Source organism: Symphalangus syndactylus, chromosome 6 (genome assembly GCF_028878055.3).
Source record: "Symphalangus syndactylus isolate Jambi chromosome 6, NHGRI_mSymSyn1-v2.1_pri, whole genome shotgun sequence".
Classification (NCBI taxonomy): Eukaryota; Metazoa; Chordata; class Mammalia; order Primates; family Hylobatidae; genus Symphalangus; species Symphalangus syndactylus.
The window spans coordinates 127,552,203-127,576,397 of record NC_072428.2 but is presented as its reverse complement, the minus strand read 5'-3'; the positions used below and the strand labels follow the sequence as shown (position 1 = coordinate 127,576,397).

The 24,195-nt window shown below is 39.9% G+C and overlaps 1 protein-coding gene and 1 pseudogene across 4 annotated transcripts in view; one reads left to right on the top strand and one right to left on the bottom strand.

The window, feature by feature from the left end:
- Positions 1–24,195, top strand: part of DGKI (diacylglycerol kinase iota) — a 503,130-nt gene that overhangs the window by 268,303 nt on the left and 210,632 nt on the right. For all 4 annotated transcript variants that reach the window (XM_063642297.1, XM_055284147.2, XM_055284146.2 and 1 more), the window contains exons 13-19: positions 773–886; positions 2,946–3,083; positions 6,346–6,424; positions 9,943–9,998; positions 11,179–11,241; positions 15,603–15,676; positions 17,163–17,274. In XM_063642297.1, coding sequence (XP_063498367.1) covers positions 773–886; positions 2,946–3,083; positions 6,346–6,424; positions 9,943–9,998; positions 11,179–11,241; positions 15,603–15,676; positions 17,163–17,274 — 636 coding nt within the window. The remainder of the gene's footprint in view (positions 1–772; positions 887–2,945; positions 3,084–6,345; positions 6,425–9,942; positions 9,999–11,178; positions 11,242–15,602; positions 15,677–17,162; positions 17,275–24,195) is intronic.
- Positions 21,260–22,617, bottom strand: LOC129485052 (EMI domain-containing protein 1-like; annotated as a pseudogene).

Below are 24,195 nucleotides of genomic sequence, written 5' to 3'. Positions count from 1 at the left end.
ATTTCAAATTTTGGTCAATTTTTCTAATTAGTTACAAGACTAAACCCAAAGTATTATTTATCTTAGAAAAAGATTAAACAGGGATATGATTGTAGTATATAAGTATCAATTTCCTGCCTAAACTTATAATAGGTACTAGATCTGTCCATAATTACATTTTCATAATGTTTCATTAAGGAAAATAGAGGGATATTTAGGAAAACACTATCAATTTCCAAGATGATACTATAGAGGGCAACCATTTAATAAGTACTTACATGGGCCATGTACCATGTTACGTGCTTTATGTACATTTTAGTTTAATTAGTGAACAATCGTGTGAGGTACGTATTATTATCCCCATTTTGAAAATCAAGTAAATGAGTCTCAGTGAGGTTAAATAATTTAGTCAAGGTTATGCAGCCAGCATGAGTCAGATGGAAATTCAGTCTGATTCTGAGTTTTATATTCCCTCCTGTGCCCTGTTATACTACGAAAGTCTTAAACTCTGAGAAATTTACAAGTGTGTTTCTAGTTAAACACACACATGAATGGGTTTAGTTTTGCTTGTGTGATAGAACATGTGCAAAAGGGTCCTCTTTCCTTTAACCATTTTGAAACTGCCTGTGATAAGCGAACTGTCTGTTCCCTACTCACTGAATTAAAACATACATGTTTTAAAGAAAAATAAAACCATTCTGTTTAGCTCTTGAAAGCCTCTGTTTCTCAAACTGTTTTCTTTGTAACTTATTTATCTTTCTTATATCTCTTCTGGCCCCCGATACGCCTGTAGGTGGGCTGGATCCTTTCCATCCTGGACGAACTGCAGCTGAGCCCTCAGCCTCCTGTGGGGGTCCTTCCTCTGGGGACTGGGAATGACCTGGCTCGGACTCTCAACTGGGGAGGGGTAAGAACTGCTCTCGGGGGCTGCCCATATCATCAAACGACAAACCAGATTCCAGATCCACTGATGTTCTAATGGAAGAGGAGGGTACTGCTGCGCTGTCCAAGGCATAAGTTAGAGTTGAGAATCAAAGTGCCCTTGAGCCCTTATTTGATCTGGTACCTTCTTCAGTTTAAACTTATAATTAGCTAGAAGGGAAAGGAAAGCTTGATATGAGAGAAATATAGTGGTTAGTACACAGGCCTGCGGGTTTTTGAGGTATCCACTAAAAAACAGTGGGTGAATTTGGCCTCAAGTCTGCATGTAAAAGGATCATACAGACTTCAGTTAATCCAGGCTCTAATCCCCAGTTAGGACAGCAAATCTGGTTCAACTTTACACACCTTACTTGGGAGAGTTAAGACTTTTTTCGAGCATTTTTTTTGTTTGTTCTGATTAGTGTCATCAGAGCTTTGGCTGTATAGGTACTTACCTGTCCTTTCCACAATGAAGCCAACTTCAGGCAAGCTTGGGGGAAATTGTTCTGTAGTCACTAAACAGCCATTTATTTACTTATGTATGTTATAGTACTATGACAGTAAGAAGGCGCAATATATGTACATACACTGTGTATATATACATATGCGTACATGTATACAGCCCCACCAACTTTTTTTTTTTTCTTTTTTGAGATGGAGTCTTGTTATGTCGCCAGGCTAAAGTGCAGTGGTACGATCTCAGCTCACTGCAACTTCTGCCTCCCAGGTTCAAGCAATTCTCCTGCCTCAACCTCCCGAGTAGCTGGGATTACAGGTGCCTGCCACTCTGTGCAGCTAGTTTTTTTTTTTTTTATGTTTATTAGAGACAGGGTTTTACCATGTTGGCCAGGCTGGTCTCAAACTCCTGACCTCGTGATCCACCAGCCTAAGCCTCCCAAAGTGCTGAGATTACAGGCGTGAGTCACTGCACCTGGTCCCTACCAACTTTTTATCTGCTCATGTGAGAGCATTACCTGGGCTGGGCTCTGTGAAAATTATATTCAGATGTTTAGCAGATGTTTGTTGACCTTTGGGCAAATTAACCTTCTACAGGTCTTTTTTTTAAAGTAGGCAGTGTAGAATTAAAAAATGTATTTACATGGGGCAACTAAGGTTATCATCAGTGTTAACTTCTCCCTTCCAAATCAGTGCCTTAAATATCCTATTGAGGACAGTCTATCATGCTGTCAGTAATGGATCTTCAAGGATTAAGTAGCTCCCTAACAGGGCCATTCCTCAGTGAGACTTCCTGCAGGTCATGGGAAGAATGGTGTCTTCCAAGGAGGTCAGGGAGAGGTGATTGACAAGGAATGTTAATAGACAAGCATTGTCAATCCCATCCCTTCTTGATTCTTTCCCTGCCTCTCCAAACACATTTGTTTTGTGTTTCCCCCAAATTCCTCCAGTGAGAGCCATGGGGAGTCCTGTTTTTTACTCTGATAAAAGTGGCCATCCAGCCTCCAGTATGACCCTTAATGTATACCGGTGACTATTGGTTCTTGCTGCTGACAAAAAATATTCCTCAGCTCTAACCAGCCAGAGCTAGTGTTTCTATGTATCTTACTTGTAGTATTGTCTCAAATTCTAAGTACCTCAAGGTAAAAAATTGCTCTCCAAACCTTGCTAATTTTTTTTTTTTTTTTGAGACAGAGTCTGGCTCTGTCCCCCAGGCTGGAGTGCAGTGGCACCATCTCGGCTCACTGCAAGCTCCGCCTCCCAGGTTCACGCCATTCTCCTGCCTCAGCCTCCCGAGGAGCTGAGACTACAGGCGCCCGCCACCACGCCCTGCTAATTTTTTTGTATTTTTAGTAGAGACAGGGTTTCACTATGTTGGCCAGGATGGTCTCGAACTCCTGACCTCGTGATCCACCCACCTTGGCCTCCCAAAGTGCTAGGATTACAGGCTTGAGCCACCACGCCTGGCCAAACCTTGCTAATTATAAAATAAACAGAATATAGTGGCTTGGCTCTTCCTTGCATAAAATAGCATTGGCTTCACTATTCTCCACTCTGGACAGCAATGGATATGTTCTCTGATTCCTCAGGGCTACACTGATGAACCTGTTTCTAAGATCCTGTGCCAAGTGGAAGATGGGACAATTGTACAGCTAGATCGCTGGAACCTCCATGTGGAAAGAAACCCTGACTTGCCTCCAGAAGAACTTGAAGATGGCGTGTGTAAGGTTAGAGAGTTTTTGTTCTGCAGAAAGGAACCCCGGAGCATCTGCCTGAGCTACAGGAAAAGATTCCTGGCTGGAGAGTCATGTGCTGATGAATTCCTCTGAGATAATGTGACAGTGTTTGAGTGGATGGCTACTAGGGCTATGGGTATAATATTACCACCTAATGATTCTGCCCTATAGACCTCTAAGTACCTAGGTTCCATATCTGCTTCCAAAGCTCAGGGAGCTCTTCTCTGTCTTCAACTTCTACACTAGAAAGGCATGTATTCTGTCTTAATCATTCATGTTAATAGCAAATAACCTATGAGAAGATGAAAAAATACGTATATTTGGAAGCATTGGGCACTTGTTCTTTCAGTAGAAATATAACCTCCTGAGATTTCTGGCCTGATATAAAATATATCTTATGTTGAAGAGGTATTAACTATGCCAATGTTACCACTTGGGTGGGACTTGAAGATACCTCAATAAATGTTTTGACTTCATGTTATTTAAAAAAAATTTTTGACTTTTATTTTATATTCAAGCTGCATGTGTGCAAGTTTGTTTCATGGATATATTATATGATGCTGAGGTTTAGGGTATGATTGATCCCATCACCCAGATAGTGAGCATAGTAACCAACAGGTTTTCAATCCTTGCCGCCTCTCCTTCCCTCCCTACTCTAGTGATCCCCAGTATCTATTGTTGTCATCTTTATGTCCAGACTTCATGTTTTCTTTCAGTGATTGAGCTTTTATTTGGACCGAAAAGCAAACCAAGGGATATATGAATAGTTGTAATTAGTACTGTGAGCCTTCAGTTGGTCCTTCGGTTCTAAATTATGGCCTCAATTTCAGATAAATTTGGTAGGTTTCCCTCACATTACTTTCCATTTTCCTTCTATGATTGAATTTCCAAACTCTGTATGTATAAGAATCTCCAGGTGTGTTTGTTAAAATGCAGATTACAAGGCCCAGTCACCAGAGATTCTGATTAAGTAAATGCAAGTTAAGGCCCAGGCATCTGTACTTTAAATGGTATCCCAATTATAGTGAACCATGCCGTTTATTGAGGCTAAGATTTCATGGATGTTTCCGTCTTATAATAGATTAAGCCCCCTATCATTTTAGATTTAGATCAAATCAACACCCATTTATTAGCATCATGATCCTGATCAATTTAATTACATATATTATAATTTAATAGAGTTTCAAGTTTTTTACTTGGCTAAATTAGATTAAAACATGTTTTACTCTGTCTTTATGGTTTTTTCACCTAAACCATGATCCTGAAATTCTAGTAGATTTCTAGTAGATATCATGATTGCTCAGCTGAATTCAAGTTTATAATGTCACAATGTTGTTTAAACAACAAGTGTCATCTTGAGATACGAAGCTTTTTTATAATGTGTTTGACTTATAGAAATTGGATAGAAAACAGCTAAAGTATAAAGAAGAGTACCATATGGATATTTTAAGTTTCTTTTCCTACTAAACTTGGAATAGTTAGACGTGCAATAGAAATCCATATTTAATTCTCTTTCCAACAGCTTAAGAAATGGAAAGACTTCTTGGTGTAGCCAGGGAACACCAATCCAGATAATTAAAGGGTTTATTTAAAATGGGTTTTTAAAGAGATGTATGGGAAACTGGGGCAAGTTTTCCTGGAAAATATAAATAACTTAAAAACAGACTAAATTGGGATATGATTTAGGTGATGGTGACCAGATGTTCTTCTTAGCTATCAGTAGATGTTAAGACATGGGTTAGAATTGTGGCCAAAAGAACATAAATGGTAGAGGAGATGAACATGTCTGTGCTTTTGGCAGGATCACCAGCCCATGCTGTCATTACTAAGAACTGGTATTTTGTTTAAGTGCAGGAACTGGATATTCTCAAATAAGAAGGCTGAAGAGTAAGACATGATTTTGGCATTGTTCTATGTGTTTAGTTTCTCTCCCGGTCCTTCATTTAGTTGAGACCATTTCTAAGGTCTCACTTGGACTCTGAATCATTACACAGGCTTTGAATCAAGAGCTTCCATGTGGGGTCATTCCTTACTTTCATTAGAGACCAAGCCAATCCAATTTTCTTTTTTCTGCATTTATATCTCTCTTGTTCCCTCTCTTATTTCACTTTTTTCTTAATGAAAGAAAGTTCTCCTTCTAGTGAAACAGAAAACCTTGCTGATCAAGGGGCATATGAAGCACTGTAAAAAACGTACTTTTGAAATCTTGAGGGTTAAAACACTTATCTCTCAGAGAAGACAGGTACAGTTCAATTTGGGACACAAACTGGATATTTAGCTGGAAACATTTCTTGTCTTTAGTTACTTTAATATTTACCTTCCGCTTGAGTTGCAGAAGGAAAAGTGGGAGAACCAGCCATTCCCATTCTCGCATTTTCCACATGCTTTCTTAATTGTTCTAACATTGAACTGAAGCTTAAAATCACATTAGTTTTGCAGTTTTAATGCAGGATTTGAGGCTGCAGAGTTCTCTTCATTCAGCTTGCAGTGATAACAGCCTGAGACCCAAAGGACTCTAGGAAGGAAAGTTAAAGCTTCCATGTGTGTCTGTGTGGCTGTGTTTTCAGATTTCATGGTCATAATAAAGATATAAGGGTTGATAGATTAAATGAGAACTTGAATAATACTAATATGTAGTTTTGTTGTTGTTTTTCTCTCTAGGCTAGCAATAAGCAATGGGTCATATTGCCCTATTTTTTATATGACTTTTGTAGAAAAGACTGTGTGTGTGTGTGTGTGTGTGTGTGTGTGTGTATAGAGAGAGAAAATAGGCGATGGATAAACAAGTTAAATATTCATTTTACATTACAGTATTGGTTTGCTGAATATAAATTCTTGAAAAAAGTGCATCCACTGATTAAGTTGGTTAGACATTGTCTTTACAACTGAATTTACTTTGTAGGTTTGCTTAGTGAATTCTTCTCTGTAACTGTTGCAAATATATATCCCTCAGCTTAACAAGTTCCTATTATTACAGCATCTATGAGAATGGTTCTTATTTAATAATTTGTATTTGTAACTCTTATTTCTTATACTATTTTTAATTCTTGAGAAAATTACTTGATTTTAGCTTTCACTCATGAATTAATCCAATAATTTCCTGTTCTTTCTACATAAGCACCCTCCACTTCGAGTTGTGGCTGATCTGTCTCCCAGGGACTTCTTCAGAGATAGGGGTCCGGCTTTAGGTTTTATTCTTCTTTTTCTGCCTGGACACACACAATTTTGCCTCTGTCTTTGTTTATCATTGCAGCTCCCTCTGAATGTTTTCAATAACTACTTCAGCCTTGGATTTGATGCTCATGTCACACTGGAGTTCCATGAATCCAGAGGTGAGGACAACGTCCCATTTCCATCTCCCAGGGAGGAAGTTTCTAGCAGGTGTTTTGCATGTTCCCTTTTGTTTGTATATCACTTATGCGTTTACAGTGGGCTTCAGTGCTGTTTCATTTTAACCTTTAGGATGACTCTGGGAGCTAGACAGGGCAGGAACTTCTTATAAATGGGACCCTGAGACCTAGTTGTTCAGACAAATGGGACCCTGAGACCTAGCTGTCCAGGGTCTCAAAGACAGTAAAGGGCAGGACTAGATGTGTGTTCCAGGTCTCAGGATTGTTCATCTTTATGTTCTACTGGAAGATTTGAAGTGAGTAAAATACTAAGAAGTGATAGAGACTATTACTGAAGTCACTAGGATATTCTTTAGCTTCACAAAACACTATTAAAGTGCAATACTACACAACCAGAGCCATTGAAATATGGTAGCAAAAATAAAAATGTCCCCTCTGTTTGTATAAAATAAACAACAGGCATCTTAGAACAACAGAGGAGCTATAGGTAGTTTAGGTTGAAAGAATAGGATGTAATGGTGATGGGATTAATTAGGAAGGTACTAGGGATCCCCACTGGATGATACAGAGGTGCGAATGAGACCGTGTAGTGATTTCAGGCACTAAAAGAGATGGAGTCAAGATTAGGGGAACAGAATTTTTGAAAGAGAAGATGAAATAATGATATGCTGTTAAATATTTCATCAACATTTTCTCGTACCATTTAGAACTGATAAAGTTTAGGGTTTTGACTTGTGTTTTGTAGTCCTAATTGATCTTTCTCTCTCTCTCTCTCTCTTTCTGTCTCGTTTTGTCTCTTAAACTCTCTTCTTATTAATATAGCTATACTATATATCCATGTCTATGCCTGTATCTATATCTGTACCTAGTGCCTTCTGAATATATATAACCAGAACCATGCTAGGATGTAGATTGTTAAGAGACTTGTGAGATAAAGTCACAAATGAGAAGTACTTTACTTTTTTCCCTCCAGGTTATGTAAGAAAGGAAGTGGTGTTTAGAATTTTTGCATACTTGGGAATTTGAAATAACAGAGCACTAAAAGCTAGAATTCGGATTTTCAGATTCTGGTAATAACATGAAAATTCTGATCAGGCACTTACGCACTAGAAGTCAAGAGTGATGCTACAGGATTAAAAACCACTAGAGTATAAAATACAAGTAAGGAACAGATCTTTAAAGTCTCTTACTGGATCCAGCAATGTTAGCAGACTTTGGCCTTACTGGTTTCACAAGGTTTTGAGAGGACAGGCTCTGTAAAGGTCAAATTCTGTGCCAAGCAAGAACGATGCTGTTTGAAGAGAAAGCCATAGTTTGGTATTCCTCTCTGATTGGCCAGAAAAATCACAGCTAGAAGGCATGATTGATAGCAGAACCTCAAACATCCCGAGTCAGAAACAGTACCACTTTCCACCTCCCTGCCTTAGACAATTCCTGGATATTAGGTATTCGGAGGGACCTACCTTGGGGCCAACATTTATGACCTGTTACCCTTCTTATATTTAAGGAGAGTTAATTTGGGAAGTACACGGGGGATTTTATTCTTCATTTCTTACCCCATTTTTTGTCTTATATTCTTCAGCAGAATCCCGATCCTGGGCTTCTTAATAAAATACCCCAAACTTCTTAATAATACTTGTAAAGTAACACAATTGTCACAAATACATGGATTTCCAAAAATAGGCATGAAAAGAGGTATAAATGAATACGTGGCCAAAAATGAGCTCATTCAATGAGCTCAATGAGCTCAAGTGAGTCTCATATTTAGTCTAACTAATCCGGAAGTTTTTCTAATGATTCACTTCCTTGAACTATGATGAAGTTTCTATGCATCAGAGTGAGAAGGGAGCAGGGAGAGACCCTTACATGGAAAGACCAGGCTTAGAAGAAAATTCTTTTGGGGAAGGTGATTTTTCTCTTTTATTTTAAGCTGTAGGACTATTGTAGAGTGGGATATGCAAATTGTTGAGTGTATGAACATGTACATTTATATGTATGTGATTATAAGACAATTAGTTAAAAGATGTCAAGCATTAATCTTTGTGTAGTTTATTGCTAAGGCTTATTGTGTTCTGATGTAGTATGAAATGGAATTGTAAACATTTCCCCTGCATGTAAATCAGAGCCTTCGAGGAAAATCAGCCACTGAAGGGCTGATAAGGGAGAATTTATGTTGATTGGAAATAATAGGTACAATATTCATGCAGGTGAGGTAGAGGTGGTAAAAAAATAAATATCTATAAGATATTGGAACCAGATTTTGTTGATACACTTAGGCCAGAGGTATGGACTTTTCAGTAGCTGTTAATCTGCTTTTTTTAAACATTAAATTAAAAAATTATTTGTCTATGAAATATATAATTAAGCAAATAGTCTTTTTTTTTTTTTTACTGTTTCTGTTCATTTGTATTTTCCCCCTATTTTTAACTAGGTACTCAAGAAATCTTAAGCTAAGCTATAGAAGAAAAAACAGGATAAGGAAGACCACATTTTTAATTGTGGCAAGCTTACTTATTTTGTCAGTAGATAGTGAGTGGCTGTTCTCAAACCAAGAAAACTCATAGTGAGACTTTAAACTGTTTTCCAACACAGGCACTGTCTGCGGCTTCATGGATCATTTGCCATAAAATACCTGAAGGGTAACACAAAGGCTCATGAAAGCCATTGTGAAAAAAATAAGCTTGGATAGTAGAATCAATGAGGTATTATTCAAGAAAATATAATACTTTTATGTTGAGAATTATGCCAATATATCTACATAAAAATGGGCAATTAATATAAATCTCATTAAAGGAGAATTTTTAAAAATTTAACTATGGAAATAATTTTTAGCACAGATATAAATATAGCCCATCAAATGGACACTTCTTAGCATAACTACATATATTGTATTTCTTTTAGAAGGAATAATTAAACTGGCATTAATTCCCATTTTTATATCTACTTTATTCCAGACACAAATCAAACTCAAAAACATGTTTAATTACGTTTGGAAGCTGCATACATAGCTTATGGAAGTCATGCCCTATGAAAGTCAAAGTAAATAATTGCTTCTCCACCTCCTTCCACCTTTGTCCTGTTATCTCAGCCCAATATCTCTGGAAACCTCCAATTTCTACAAAGCATCTGGAGTGCCACCATCTTTAATGTGCTTGAGAATCACCTGGGGAGCTCCCCTCCACAGGTGTATAGACTCCACACTCAAGTCATTCTAATTCAGTAGATCTGGCTAGGGCCTAATCATTTGCATTTCTAACAAGCTCTCAGTTAATGTCAGTGATGCTGATTTGGAGCTACACATTTATAGTCCTGGATTACTGTCCCTGTAGCACTGGGCCACTGTACTAACTGGCCTGGAACTGGGGGAAAGATGATAACCAAACCATGAGATCTATTGGATCTATGGGTTAGGAGGGAGTTGGGGAGGAAGTAGGAGTGCTAATCTAAGTTGCTACCTTTTATGAGGTCTCCATAACAAAACTACTTTTCCTCTTTCACAGAAGCAAATCCAGAGAAATTCAACAGTCGTTTTCGAAATAAAATGTTCTATGCAGGGGTAGGTATACATTTTATTTCATAATTACTACATATTGCTTAGTGCCAATTCACTGTGTATCATAAAGTCGCAAACTACATTAGAAATAATCACATATACATCTCATTTATATATGTCTATATGTGGTTACTGTTTGATGTCTGGGCTTAAGAATGAAAGTGAGGTGTATTTCTTAAGTTAGTTGTCAGAAAGAGAGTTGGTGTTCCTCATCTCTGAGCTTTTTTTTTTTTTTTTTTTTTTGACAAGAAAATATAAGTAAATTTAATGTTAACACATTTGAAAAATTAAGTGAAATGAACAAAATACTTTTAAAAGTTACCAAAATTGACTCAAAATTAATCAAGAAATAAAAATCATAAGGTTATCTGTAGTACATAATTCTCCCTTGAGGAAAACAGCAGATCCATACAGTTTTACAGGAGCGTTGAGCCCTGAGGCTTCATGTTGAACAAGAGAGGATGCTATTCAGAGGGATGTGAAAAACAAACATCAAAGCCAGTGTAAGAAATGGGGGCATTGTGTAGACTGATGATGTCTGAAGAATTTTAGGTAAGAACGTAGTTTTCACCAGGGTGCGCACATTGACGTTTGGATTAGAAACTGGCAGAATATGGGGTGTTTTTCATGGACGCATGCGTGAGATTAAAGGGGGTGCCTTCTTTTTCCTTCTTTTGTTTCTCAGGCACGTTCATAGTAGTAAATAGAGAATGAAAAAAAGTCATCCGAAATATCAGTACAGTTTAAATTTATGCCAATGGATAGGAGGAGTTTAAATAAAAGGCATTTAGAAGCTGCATATGTAGTTTATGGAAGTCGAATCCTGTGAAACTCAAAGCAAATAAGGAAATTTTAGTGGAAAGACTGTATCAGCCTTAATGGACAAGGAAAGTGGTCAGAAAAGGTTGTCAAAATAAACCTTCCAATGACCCTCAGAATTGTCTACTTTTTCACTCTCATTCTGTGCTCTTAAATTTTATAGTGAAACTGTAAATTATAGTTTGGAAGCAGAAAAATTTCAACTTGACAACTCCTGCACTGCTTTACTTTGGATTCTGCAGAAAGAGAACGTGTTTAGAATTTTTGCATACTTTGGAATCCTTGGAATCTAGGATATGGAAGCAAGGATTTAGTATAACCATGTAATTACGAGTTTCTTTCTCTTTATTTCCCTGTGGTATAGGCAGCTTTTTCTGACTTCCTACAGAGAAGTTCTAGAGATCTATCCAAACATGTTAAAGTTGTTGTAAGTATTGAATGTGTTGATTTATTTCATTTGAATATGATATGACTGCCACAAAAAGCTCCCAAATAGTTTATATATTTAATCACTGGACTGCATAGAACTTTGGAGATCATTTTGTGTAGTTCATTCAGTCTACACTTATTATGTGTCAGGCACTGTCTTAGTTGCTGAGGATGAAGATAGATGAAAAGACTAGTTTCACTCCTGAAGAAACTCACAGTTCAGTTGTGAAGAAGGTCACATAAGTCACTTCAGAACAATAAAATTGTTATTCAACCATGTATATAATATGGTTGTGGCACAAAGGGAGAAGTGATAACTCTGACTATGGTGGGGTCAGGAAGACCTTTATCAAAAAAAAAAAATGATGTTAGCTGGATCTTGAAGCATAAGTCGGTACTCTCCAAACAAGTATCTTTATTCCAGGATAATCTGAGGAGGATCTTTATTCCAGGATAATCTCCGTTTTAGAACAAAGTGTTGGTTTCATTATTTTGTGGTGATTCACTCTCCCACCTGGTCAAGGTTCCTCACCAGTAGATGGATTCTTTTTGTGTGTGCTGTTTCTTCCTGGGTCTCTATATCAGGTTGCGGAAATATACCGCTTGGGGGCAAGGGAGAGAGAAATTTATCTTTATCAAGGTGACACATTCAAAAATAGAATAAAATTGGTATTAAGACATTAATGTTTCCTTATAGTAACCAAGTTAAAAGAAGGAATGAACATGACTTTGTTGCACATAGTTGTATAAGTAAATGACAGAATGAGAAAGAGAAAAAAATATATAAATGGAAAAGAAGGAATGAGAATATAGCAATGCTTGAATTTATCATATCATAGGTAAAGAATAAGAATAATTTTGATGGGCCGGGTGTGGTGGCTGATGCCTGTAATCCTAGCTCTCTGGGAGGCTGAGGCAGCCGGATTGCCTGAGCTCAGGAGTTCAAGACCAGCCTGGGCAAAATGGTGAAACCCCATCTCTATTACAATACAAAAAATTAGCTGGGTGTGGTGGCATGTGCCTGTGGTCCCAGCTACTCAGGAGGCTGAGGCAGGAGATTGCTTGAACCTGGGAGGCAGAGGTTGCTATGAGCTGAGACCGCACCACTGCACTCCAGCCTGGGCGACAGAGCGACACTCCGTCTAAAAAAAAAGAAAAAAAGAAAAAGAATAATTTTGACAAGAGAGAACAGAACAAAATATATACATGAAAATAGAGAAAAATATATGATCTTAAGCTAAATGAGAATATGAAGAAATATAAGGAGCATGAAAATATAAAAATTAAAATGTGTAATCACCAGTAAAGCATGTATAAGACATGAATCTACTAAATCAGTTGAAACAAGAGAAAAAGGCCTTTATCGCTGCTATTAACAACCATTGGCATCCCTTTCAGATGTTTCAGTTCTCATACAATAAACATATAAAGCAAGTATCTTTTAGTGGTGGAGACTCTTGAGACTGAAATATTGCCTTAAAGCTAGATACAAGAACACATGGCCCATTGAACTATGAGGATTATTATTTCGATAAAATCATGGCTATTAAATTTAAGTAGCAGCAACCTTATATTAAACTTCCCCTGTTTCTTCAGCTGCCTGTAGCCTAGCAAAAATTAAACTTTACTGCCCTTTCCAGTGTGTTTTGCATTTACAGGCACATCCACAGTACCTGCTAGGAGACCCAGTGCATGCTGGGCGGTGGCCATATAGAATGGCAGTGTACTGTACAAGTCACAGGATTGATATCAAACTCTGTACACTTCCTAACTGCTAGGGAGTTTTCTTTCTCATATCTCAGTCCCCTTGATGATACATGTCTCATGCATGAGTGACTTTATAGTAGAGTCTAAAAGATGCTTGCAGAGAGGCCAAAATGGCAGCAAATAACTAGGAAAGATGTGATATCAGCCTATATATGTAATATTAAAGGTGGAATATTTATATAAATTATATCTTATGAGGAGGAAAAAAATCATTATAACTAGGTGTGAACATTTGGGATTTAGCTAGGTCTACCTTTGCTAGGTATATGACTTTGGGGAAATCATTTAACCTTTCAGAGGAGTTTGCTTTCTTCATCTGTCAAATAGGCGTAACAAGACATGTCTTTGAAGCAATGGTTTTTGACCATTGTGCTGTGACATAGAGAGACACAAGGATACTTTTGCAATGACATCATTCTATGTTTTCCTGAGTGTGAGATGAAAAGGATGGAAGGTTAGTGAGAGTGATTAGATGTCTACCCAACAACAGAGCATCTGTTCTTTGTCAGAGGGTGAAGTCAGTGTTTGTAATGCAATAGCTAATAATGTTTCATAGAGATATAAAATATGTATTTGAATATTAGACCGAGAAAATACAAAATGACAGTAAAAACCTACATATAGCCATTATTCGTTCCACTTCCCATATTTTCTTCTTGTTATTTATCAATATATGAGCTTGTACAAAGGAACATATTTTGGATGCAAGTATGTCCCTTCGTGTGTATTTGAATTTGGGAAAAAGTTGAAAACTGCTATTCTAAAGGAATTGTACATTTATATATTATTGCAATAATATATAAAAAAAATCTCTGTAAAGCAGTATACCGTGTAAGGCACACATTTTCATATGATTTGATGAGTTCCCAGAATCACTAACATGTTTCCCAGAAGGAAAAAGTAGAAAGTTAAAAAATGAATTCCGTTCTAAATACGGTAATATTTATTATAATCTTTCTGCAATGCAACCATAAGGCTTTGTACACTATTAATGTATCACATCCTAGGTTTTAAGTTTTAGTTGCTTACAACATGCAATTTTGACATTTACAATGTCTACTTTTTTATTCACTGGCATAGTCATTTATAACTCATTTCAAGTTCTTAAGTAAGTTGGAAGATGTTTGCTTAGTAGTTGAGAGTACTAGAAAAACATCTTTAATGTCTAGAACTTTATTACTAAGTTATATTTGAAAATAATTTATTTAAAATTGTAAGATTTCTTGGAAACAATTCTTTGAGAATACTCATGAAAATTAGGCTGTATGGAGATCAACTGGGAAAAAAAATGCAGGTGCTGGAGACAACTTGACCGCTAGCAAAATCATTATACTTAGATTGAAACTGATCCTAAAGAACTCTTTCAGAATTTGCAGGGAGCTTGGGGATGCTTTGCTTCTCTCTCCAAATGAGAAGGTAATGGGGAAATCCTGTGATAAGGGTATGAGGAAAGCAAATGTGAGAGCAGGCTTTACACCTTTGACATCGGAAAGTCTATAGTCATGACTAGAGTTATTCTCTTTTGACTTTTGTCACCAGTGGGAAATGAGAAAGGAACATGAAAGACTTTTCCTTGATTTATCAAGGGATGATACCCTTGCAGAAAGCACTAGCAGATCAGGGAAGCCATGTTTGAGGGTTGTTGAGGCCAAGCTAGGCTGAGACCCTTGATTCCCAGGTCTAAACTCCAGGAAGACAGTGAATGTTAGAAGTCTAAAGTCTGAATGGCCAGGCACGGTGGCTCACACCTGTAATCCCAGCACTTTGTGAGGCCAAGGCGGGTGGATGACCTGAGGTCAGGAGTACAAGACCAGTCTGGCCAACATGGTGAAACCCCATCTCTACTAAAAATACAAAAATCAGCTGGGCATGGTGGCGGGCACCTGTAATCCCAGCTACTCGGGAGGCTGAGGCAGGAGAATCGCTTAAACCTGGGAGGCGGAGGTTGCAGTGAGCCAAGATCACGCCATTGTACTTCAGCCTGGGCGAGTCTGTACGAGATGAAATTTGTAAGAACAAACCACGAATGAAGATAATACTAGTGTATAATAGATATCTTTTCAAAAGTTTGCGGTACGTAGACTTTTAAAAAAGTCTTCAAAATATTTGACATTTTCAAAGTAAAAATTGTCTCAAAAAGCAAAGAAAATAAATCATTATATTTGGGACTTGTTTGAATCAGATAATGATGGTGGCGAATACTACTGCTTTAACTTGAGGCTTTTTTCTTTTCATTCTTTTAAGTGTTCGTAAATCTTTTAATGTTGACACCATCAGTCTAGATAACTAATAATCATCCATTGTTAAGAATGATAATATTTCCTTTGATTGTGAGACAAGAGAAGAAATCGTTTTAATCAAATGGAGGTTTTGTTCTTACCTTAAGTAGAAACAAAACCAACCTCTGTACCCTGGGTCCAGTAAAGCTATAACCAGAATATATTTTTAATCATTGTGACTGGCATTCACTTAAGCAGAGATAGGGCAAGGAGAAAGAGACCATGGTGTGTACTATTGTCAAACTAGTTATCTTTGATAAGTTTTCAGACTTGTGACTTCTTCAAAACCCCTTTTCTGTTTTGATTGTTTCAGTGTGATGGAACAGATCTCACCCCAAAGATTCAGGAACTGAAGTTCCAGTGTATAGTATTTTTAAATATACCCAGGTAAGCTCTGTTTGTATTGTTTCCTTGGTTTGACATGAGCTCTGACTTGAGGTTATCTGTTTTCATAACAGAAAATTTCAGATGTAAACAATGAAGATCAGTTATCTAAATGGGTAATTAAAGATTTCTAGGTCTGATAATTTATTCTCCGATTTGGTTTATTTAGTTTTGTTTGTGGTTGGTGGTTTTGTGCATCATGTGGCATGCATTGTCTGTACTTACCCATCTTTAAGAAACCCAGGCACCCTCTTGACTGGAACATCTTAATTTATTTCTAAATTACCGTTCTTTCCCTTCTCCTCCCCCTCTAAGAATGAGAGAATTGAAAAACTTTTTTTGTTCTCTGTTTCCTAAAAACTGTTAAAAAAATCATCCAGTCTGATTCGAGTGTGGAATTCATTCAAAATTGTTGCCAGATGATTGCTTTGAAAAATAGGATGAATTAGAGTATTGTTTTCTAGCCAGGATGTCAACTCTCCATGGTGCTATTACGCACTTCAGGAGAAAGAGATATTTAAGATAACTAGACTCAAAATAAACATATTATCTCAGTGGCATAAATTATGTTCTAGGCCCTGAAGCCAAGATTTTGGAAGGGATGGATCTATAACCATTTATTTGCCTGCCAAACAACTCAGACACAAAATCTGCAAATACATTGTATTTAGACTGAATTTAATTGACAGGAGAGTTGTATGTAAGTCTGTGGCTAGGAAAACACATCATAGTCTCCTGATTATTCTTGGCAGTGCTCAATATAGTCAGTTACAATTTTATTCCAGATATATTTGCAGCTTAATTGAAGTACAAGGCCTTGATTCTCAGAAAGCATTGTTTATTACTTTGCTTTATTATTCTTTCTCTTGTCCTTCCTCTCTTCTTCTCTTGTTCTTCTTCGTCTCTTGTCCTTCTTCTCTCTTTTCTTGCTTCTCCCTCTTTCCCATCTGTATTCTTCTTCCTCTATTTCTCCAATTTCTTTTGTTTCCCCTTCTCTTTCTAATCTCTTATCTGTATTTCATCTCTTCTTCACTCTATCTTCCATAGTTACCTTTCCCTTCTCCTGTGAGTACCTCTTATTTTGCTTACATATTAATGGCAAATGCTTCCCACTTCATTTCCCTGTCTCTTTTCTACTGGCACGCATACATCTTCCTTTAAGACCAAATTCTGAAACCACCTATAGACAATTCATGATATATCATAGAAAACAGACATATATGAATCATAGTGAGAAATATAAATAATGAATGAGGAGAAAGTTGGATACCACAGGATACTTTTGTTGCAAAATTATGGCCCATTTTCACAGCTTGGTATTTTGTAGATGATAAGAAGTGCATTTTCTTTTCTATTGGAAGGTGTGTACCAAGAATGGAAAACTGTTTTTATGTTTAATAAACATTGGGTCTAACTACAAACTAACACCTCATGATAGTCATGAGAAGGATGGGACATATTTACTTCTGTCTTTCATCTTCTCTTGCAGATATTGTGCTGGCACAATGCCCTGGGGAAACCCAGGAGATCACCACGATTTCGAACCTCAACGTCATGATGATGGTTATATTGAAGTCATTGGATTTACCATGGCCTCTTTGGTGAGCAACACAACTATTTTATTAAAACGAAATGTGTTTTAGTCACAGAGTTTATTCAATTCACAGGACTTTAGTTAACTTTTTCTCCTGCTTTATCAAGTTGCAAATTTTATGAATTATAGAGTTGCTTAGGAAAAACAAGAAAAAAACATCATTTATGTCACTAAGGAAACTGATGCACATTTGTTTGAACCTCAAGAATAAATGAATATCACTTCTTATTTTTCCTGATTAATTTTCTACCAGAATGAAAAGTTTTTATGCTAATTAAAAACATTACACCGGGCTAGGGGTGGTGGCTCACGCCTGTAATCCCAGCACGTTGGGAGGCTGAGGTGGGTGGATCAACTGAGGTTAAGAGTTCCAGACGAGCCTGACCAACATGGTGAAACCTGCCTCTACTAAAAATACAAACATTAGCTGGATATGATGTACTGCCTGTAATTCCAGCTACTTGGGAGGCTAATGCAGGATAATTGCTTGAACACAGAAGGCAAAGTTTGCAGTGAGCTGAAATTGTGCCATTGTACTCCAGCCTGGGTGATGAGTGAAACTCCATCTCAAATAAAAGAAAAATATTACACCATAGAAACATCCCAGCATTGGCACAGAAGCCATAGCATTTTATACTTTTTTGGTTCACTGAGGACTTTTGTGTTTAGGTAAAAAAGAAGCTGTAGCAACTTGTGGATATCCATTTTACTTATGAATGAAATGATCATCTCCATTATCACAAAATATCTGAATATACAAAGACATCATTATTGTGATACTAGTGAATACTCAGTTGCCACAATATTGAGATCACCTTGTATTTTAATTTTGTTTGCTTGCATTAAGGAAGGAAATTTATAGTGTAAGTATATTTTCAAACAGGTTTTAGCCATTCATTCCTGCTTATTATTAAATGATGTGGGGACCAGTTAAAATTATGCTTATCATTTCTTGTGTAAATCAGGCCATACTGAGTTTGTAATGCAAATAAAAACAAAGCTTCTGCTTGTCATCTTTGGTTGGCACATGATTTGTGCTGTACCTTATGCATAAAAGAAAAAAGGTTGTATTTCTCATTCTAAACAAATCAAAATAGGTCTCTTTTTTACTCATCTTATGAATTCCAAATAACTCTTCCTCAACTACCTCGAATTAGTGAAGTTTAACAGAAAAATCTATTGTGCTTATGGCAAGAATCTTCATCACCTGATTTTGTGATGGCCCTTGTTAACTCATGTCTAGAATAAAATAGTTGTCATGGTAGAAAAGATTGGACTGGGGTTGACTTACTTTCCAGCGTTGTAACACTATATAGCTCCTTATCTCCAGAGCTTTTTATGTTTATTGCAAATGAAGATACAAGCCAAGAGCAAATAGGATTACGTTTAGGAAGAATATATGCAGGGAAGAATTCTTTTTTTTTTTTTTTCTTTTGAGACGGAGTCTTGCTCTGTCGCTCAGGCTGGAGTGCAGTGGAGCGATTTCGGTTCACTGCAAGCTCCGCCTCCTGGGTTCACACCATTCTCCTGCCTCAGCCTCCTGAGTAGCTGGGGCTATAGCCACTCACCACCATGCCTGGCTAAATTTTTTGTATTTTTAGTAGAGATGGGGTTTCACCATGTTTGCCAGGATGGTCTCGATCTCCTGACCTTGTGATCCACCCACCTCAGCCTCCCAAAGTGCTGGGATTACAGGTGTGAGCCACTGCGCCCAGCCAGGGAAGAATTTTTGGAGGTGACAAAATCATGCCCGTATATGATGGAAAAAACTCTCTAAACTGTCCATACGTGGTTTACTTATTCATTATTCACTGATCCCATGAACATTTATTGAGTGGTTATCATGTGCTAGAGCCTCCTAGTTCTGATTATGTGGTAGAAGGCTCTCAGGGATTGTCTGCGAGATGACGATCCCTTACCTAGGCCTGGAAGGCCAAGGGGAATATTCAATATTTCCCCATTGCTTTTAGGATCAAAATCTCTGTCCTTACTTGGCCTGTAAAGTCGAGGTTCTGTCTGGTTCTCTAGCCTTCCCTGCTCTTATCTTTGCTTTCTAGCTCAAGCAGCTGACAAGTGAAGCACAGCATCGACCCTCCCTTGCTTCTTTTGTACCACCACGCCATTGCACGTGTGCTCTCTCTCTCTCTGAAATGTACTTCAACTGTTTCTTCTATGCCTTCTCAGACTATATCTATGTCTTGTTCTTGTTCTTCTTGTAGTCTTTTCTGGTTTGGGTGTTTTTTTTTTTCTAACAATTGTATAATTAGTATAATTTATATTATACTAATTCGTATATTTAGTGTAATAATTAGAATATTACACTAATTATACAGGAGCAATACTGAAACTGGGTAATTAGTGGGGAGTTGAATGGAGGGCTCTTTCACAAAGAGTGCACTAGATTTGTGAGAAACCAATTCTTGAGCTGAAGATAAAAAGGAAAAGAAGCAATCACCAGTACCAGAAAAATAACTGCTTGGAAAGGGTTACCTGATAGGAGTGATATTTGCAAAGAGGAAGCAAGCAACCTGTGCTCACCTGGCAGGGAGCAAGCCAGGGACATAAATACAGTGACTTCCCACTTCACCTTGACCTCTAGATCTTCTGCTGGTGGGTCTATCTGGAGAAGTCTAACTGAAGCCAGAAGACATGGGAGCCACTGATGCAGTCCAAATAGGTCAGCCTCACAGAGCAGAAAAGAGGGCAGGGAAGGCTGGAGAGGCAGCTGGGGCAGCAAATGGTGGATATCCATCACTCCCCGGTGGGTGGCCAGTCCACAACAGGTAGCCTGCAGTATGCAGTTGGCAATGCGTGATGTGACTGACTGAATTTTACCAGGAGAAGAAGAATGGAACTTGGCATTCTGGAAAAGGGAAAATTTACAAACATTTGGAAGTAGGAGGAATTGTAGTGCTTTGTGAGAACTATAAGTAGTTTCATGTAGTTTAAATGTAGGTGAAAAGAGAGAGTGATCACAGGTGGCGCTAAAGACGTGAGTAAGGGCCAGATCATAGAGTGCATCACAGCACTGATCTAGGAGCGTTTACTTTATTCAGCATTCTTGAGGAGTTAGTAAAATTTTTTAAAAAATAAGTATTTATATGGGAAGGTTTCAGTGTAAAAATAAACAAAATAATATAACAAACTCCCAAGTATCATCACTCAGCTTTTATAATTTTCAATTCATGGACAATCTTATATTTGTCCCACCTACAACCTCTTCCATTATACTATTCTGGAGCAAATCCTAGACATTATGTGTATACAATATATGTCATATATACATCATATGCATAGCATATATATCATTTTATCCATCAGTAATTCGAAATGGACTTTTATTTTTTTATTTTTATTTTTTCGGGGAATCAGGTAGGGGCCTTTATTGGCCAGCACACATCTACCTCCTGGCATCTGTCACAAGCATTTGCAGGAGTAGGCGGCCCCTTCCTCTCCATGTCCCCATCCCCAACCTGAGATGCGGGAGGGCCTGGGGGCTCAGAGGGGAGAACTGAGGCAAGAAGCCCCCGGTGATCCAGAGGATTGGGCAGCCTGACCTCGGGGTGAGGAACCCAGCACTGGACAACAAGGAGGGAGGGGCACGAGAGGGCTCCCAGAGGTTTGGTCGGGGAGGGGGAGGAAGACTGCCCCCTGCCCCGTCATCCCTGTATGTGCCGAGCCCCAGCTCCTGACTCCCTCAGTGCCTTTGGGCCTGGATGCTCAGACAGCAGATGAGACGAAGCCTTGTACCTCTAACCCTCCTTGAAGGCCTGCCTCCCCCCACTTCACAGAGGGAAACTGAGGCCCAAGCCTCTCAGCCCTTGCTCAGCCTCAGACATGTGCATGGTGCCAGGACTGAGACCTGCTTACCCCTAAGGCCTGGATGGTAGAAGGGACCCTGAGGACATTAATAAATATGGACGGGTGGTCCCTGGAGGCAGCTGGCCGAGTCCAGGTAGGAGGGGAAGCCTGGCCTGGTCTGCGTCAGGGGCCACCACCGCCCTCAGCCTCTCTCGTCCCGGCTCCTGGGGGCCACGATCCGGTAGTTGGCTGCATGTCCGCCCCTCTTGCCCCGAAGGAGGCTGGGGGTGCCTGTGCCGGCAGGGCCTGCCCCGGACCCCAGCTCTGGTTCATAGAGCCCAATCATTGTTTCCAGATTAAAACCCTGTCAGCTAAAATCTTCAAAGCCTCGCGTAGTTGGTGCAACCCCTCCCCCCAGTGGCTCTTCTCACCAGGGTCTCCCTTAGGGCCAGGTTACCCCCCCCCCGCTGCCCAGCAGAGCCTTGGGGGCCAGGCTCCCCACGCAATCCTCTTTCACCCTTCTCTCCTGGGTGGGCAGAGATTCCTTTGGGTCCAGTGGGGCCTGGGGGTCCTATATGTCCAGGACTCCCAGGGACACCTGTGGCGCCAGGAGGCCAAGGGGGACCCATGGGCCCTGGAGGGCCTGGAGGCCCAGTGGGTCCCTGGGGCCAGTGGTTGTTGGTCTCAGTGAAGGTGTTGGATAGCAGTGGGTCTCCATTCTGGGAGATCCGGGCATGGGGTGGCCCAACAGGGGCTGGGGGCCCAGGGGGCCCAGGAGGCCCCCTCTCTCCAGGGGTGCCCACAGCTCCAGCCCGGCCAGGGCTCCCTGGGGGGCCCTGTGGACCTGGTGGGCCTCTCATCCCCATTGGGCCCCGGCTGCCAGCATCTCCCTTGGGGCCGGCACCGACTTGGTCATTTCGGGGAAGCAGCGGGACCCTCACACTCTCTATGGCTCCTGGCAGCCCCTGGAGGCCTCCGTCGCCAGGGCTGCCCTGGGCAGGAGGGGGGCCCCAGAGGGAGCAGGGTCCTCAGGGGTAGCTGGTGTTGGAGGTACTGGCCGCTCTGTGACAGTCAGCATGGCCACCTTGGCCTCCAGCACCTTCAGCCGCTCTGTCAGCTCTGACACTTTGCTGCAGTTGAGACAACCTGAGAAGGCTGTGGGCCGAAGTGCCATCCGCCGCATGGTACTGCCCGACCACTTGAGCTCCAAGGAGCCAGAGAAACCTGCAACTTCCTCGCAGCTCCCTCCCGAGTGCCCAGGGCAGCACCTTCACTCACGGGCGGTCACTATCTTGTACATCACCTTGTATGTGGGTCTCACCACAGTTCTGTAGCTGCTCCCGGGACAGCTCATGGGCCAGGGGCAGTTCTGCAGCACTCGCTGAAGGTAGGTGCCATTCTGCACATGGCATGAGATGGTGCGGGTCACCACGTAGGAGCACCAGTTCCTGCGTCCGGAGAACGGAGCTGCCCCGATGCTCCATGCAGCGCCGCCTCCCAGGAGCAGGAGCCCGAGGCAGAGCAGCGCTCAAGCCCGCGGGCCGCCCATGCTGCCCCAGGCGCCCTCTGCGCGCGGCCCCTCGCGGTCGCCGCCCCTAGCCTGTCCTCCCCGCGCGCCCGCCCGCGCCGCCAGCCGCCCCGGACGCGCGGAGCCCGATTTCCAGCTCTGCGGCCGGAGGGCGGGCAGGAGGCGGGCGCGGGCGGGGGCCCGAAATGGACTTTTAAAAAATACTTTCTTTTATAAACACAACCACGATAACATTATGTTATTTTAAAAAATGAAAATAATAGTGCCTGAATATCACTAAATATTTACTCAGAGCTTGAATTTCCAGTTGTATCACAAATATCGTTTATTTTCTTATGCAGTTTCTCTGAGTCAGAATCCAGATAAAACTTACACATTGTGGTCGGTTGATACGACTTTAAACTCTCCGTAGTTTCCCCTTCAACTCTTCCTCATTTATTTATTGAAGAAACTGGTCATTTGCCCTGTCAAGTTTCTGAGTCTGAATTTTGCTGATAGGATCCCTGAGGCATTTATTAAAATGTGCTTCTTTCTTTTTTCTGTACTTGATAGATGGATCTACATACGCTACATGTATTTTCCCCCAAATCTACTTTGTAAGCAGCGTTTTCTTTTTCTAAAAAAGAATATATAATGTCTGGCTTTCTTTCTCTTTTTTTAATGTTGGCAGATATTGATGGTCAATGTCTGGATGTAGCAAACATTAAGGGTTGCAAAATAGTGACATTCTAATTCTATTTTTTTTTTTTTGAGATGGAGTTTTGCTCTTGTTGCCCAGGCTGGAGTGCAATGGCGCAATCTCAGCTCACTGTAACCTCTGCCTCCCGGGTTCAAGCTATTCTCCTGCCTTATCCCCCCAAGTAGCTGGGATTACAGGCACCCGCCACCACACCCGGCTAATTTTGTATTTTTAATAGAGATGGGGTTTCACCTGTTGGTCAGGCTGGTCTTGAACTCCTGACCTTAAGTGATCCACCCGCCTCGGCCTCCCAAAATGCTTGAGTTACAGGCATGAGCCACCATGCCTGGCCTGATATTATAATTCCATCCTTCTTCATTTACTACTTGCAATATTTCTATGAAGAGAAATTTCACTTACTGTTTGATTACTTAGTCATATAGTTTGTGTAGGAAGGGCTCAATAAGTGATTCTTTTTCTTTCTTTATACATTTTCAAAATACTGAGTTAGTTCACTAGCATCCTCCAATGATGACTCTGGTTTTAAATGGCCTTCAGTTTTTGAACAATAATCCCATCATAGATGGGGATTTAGCTTCCCCTAGTATTTGGTTGGGCTCGTGACTACTTGGATGAGTTGAATACAGTGAAGTAACACTGTGCATCTTCCTAGTCTGGGTCATAAACGGTCCTTTCAGCATATGGGAAATTTGAATGCTAGTGATGATGTCTAATTAATAGGATTTTTTTTAAATTCAAGGTAATACTTAGTTCAACTGTCTCTCTGCTTTCATTCCTTTAGTATCAATCATACTCATTTATTGAATACTCATTGAATCTATAAATTCTGCATCCCTAAGTGGGATGCTGCTAGGTAAAACTGTTAAGAAGTGAACCAAAAGAAAAGCCCTGTCCTCAGG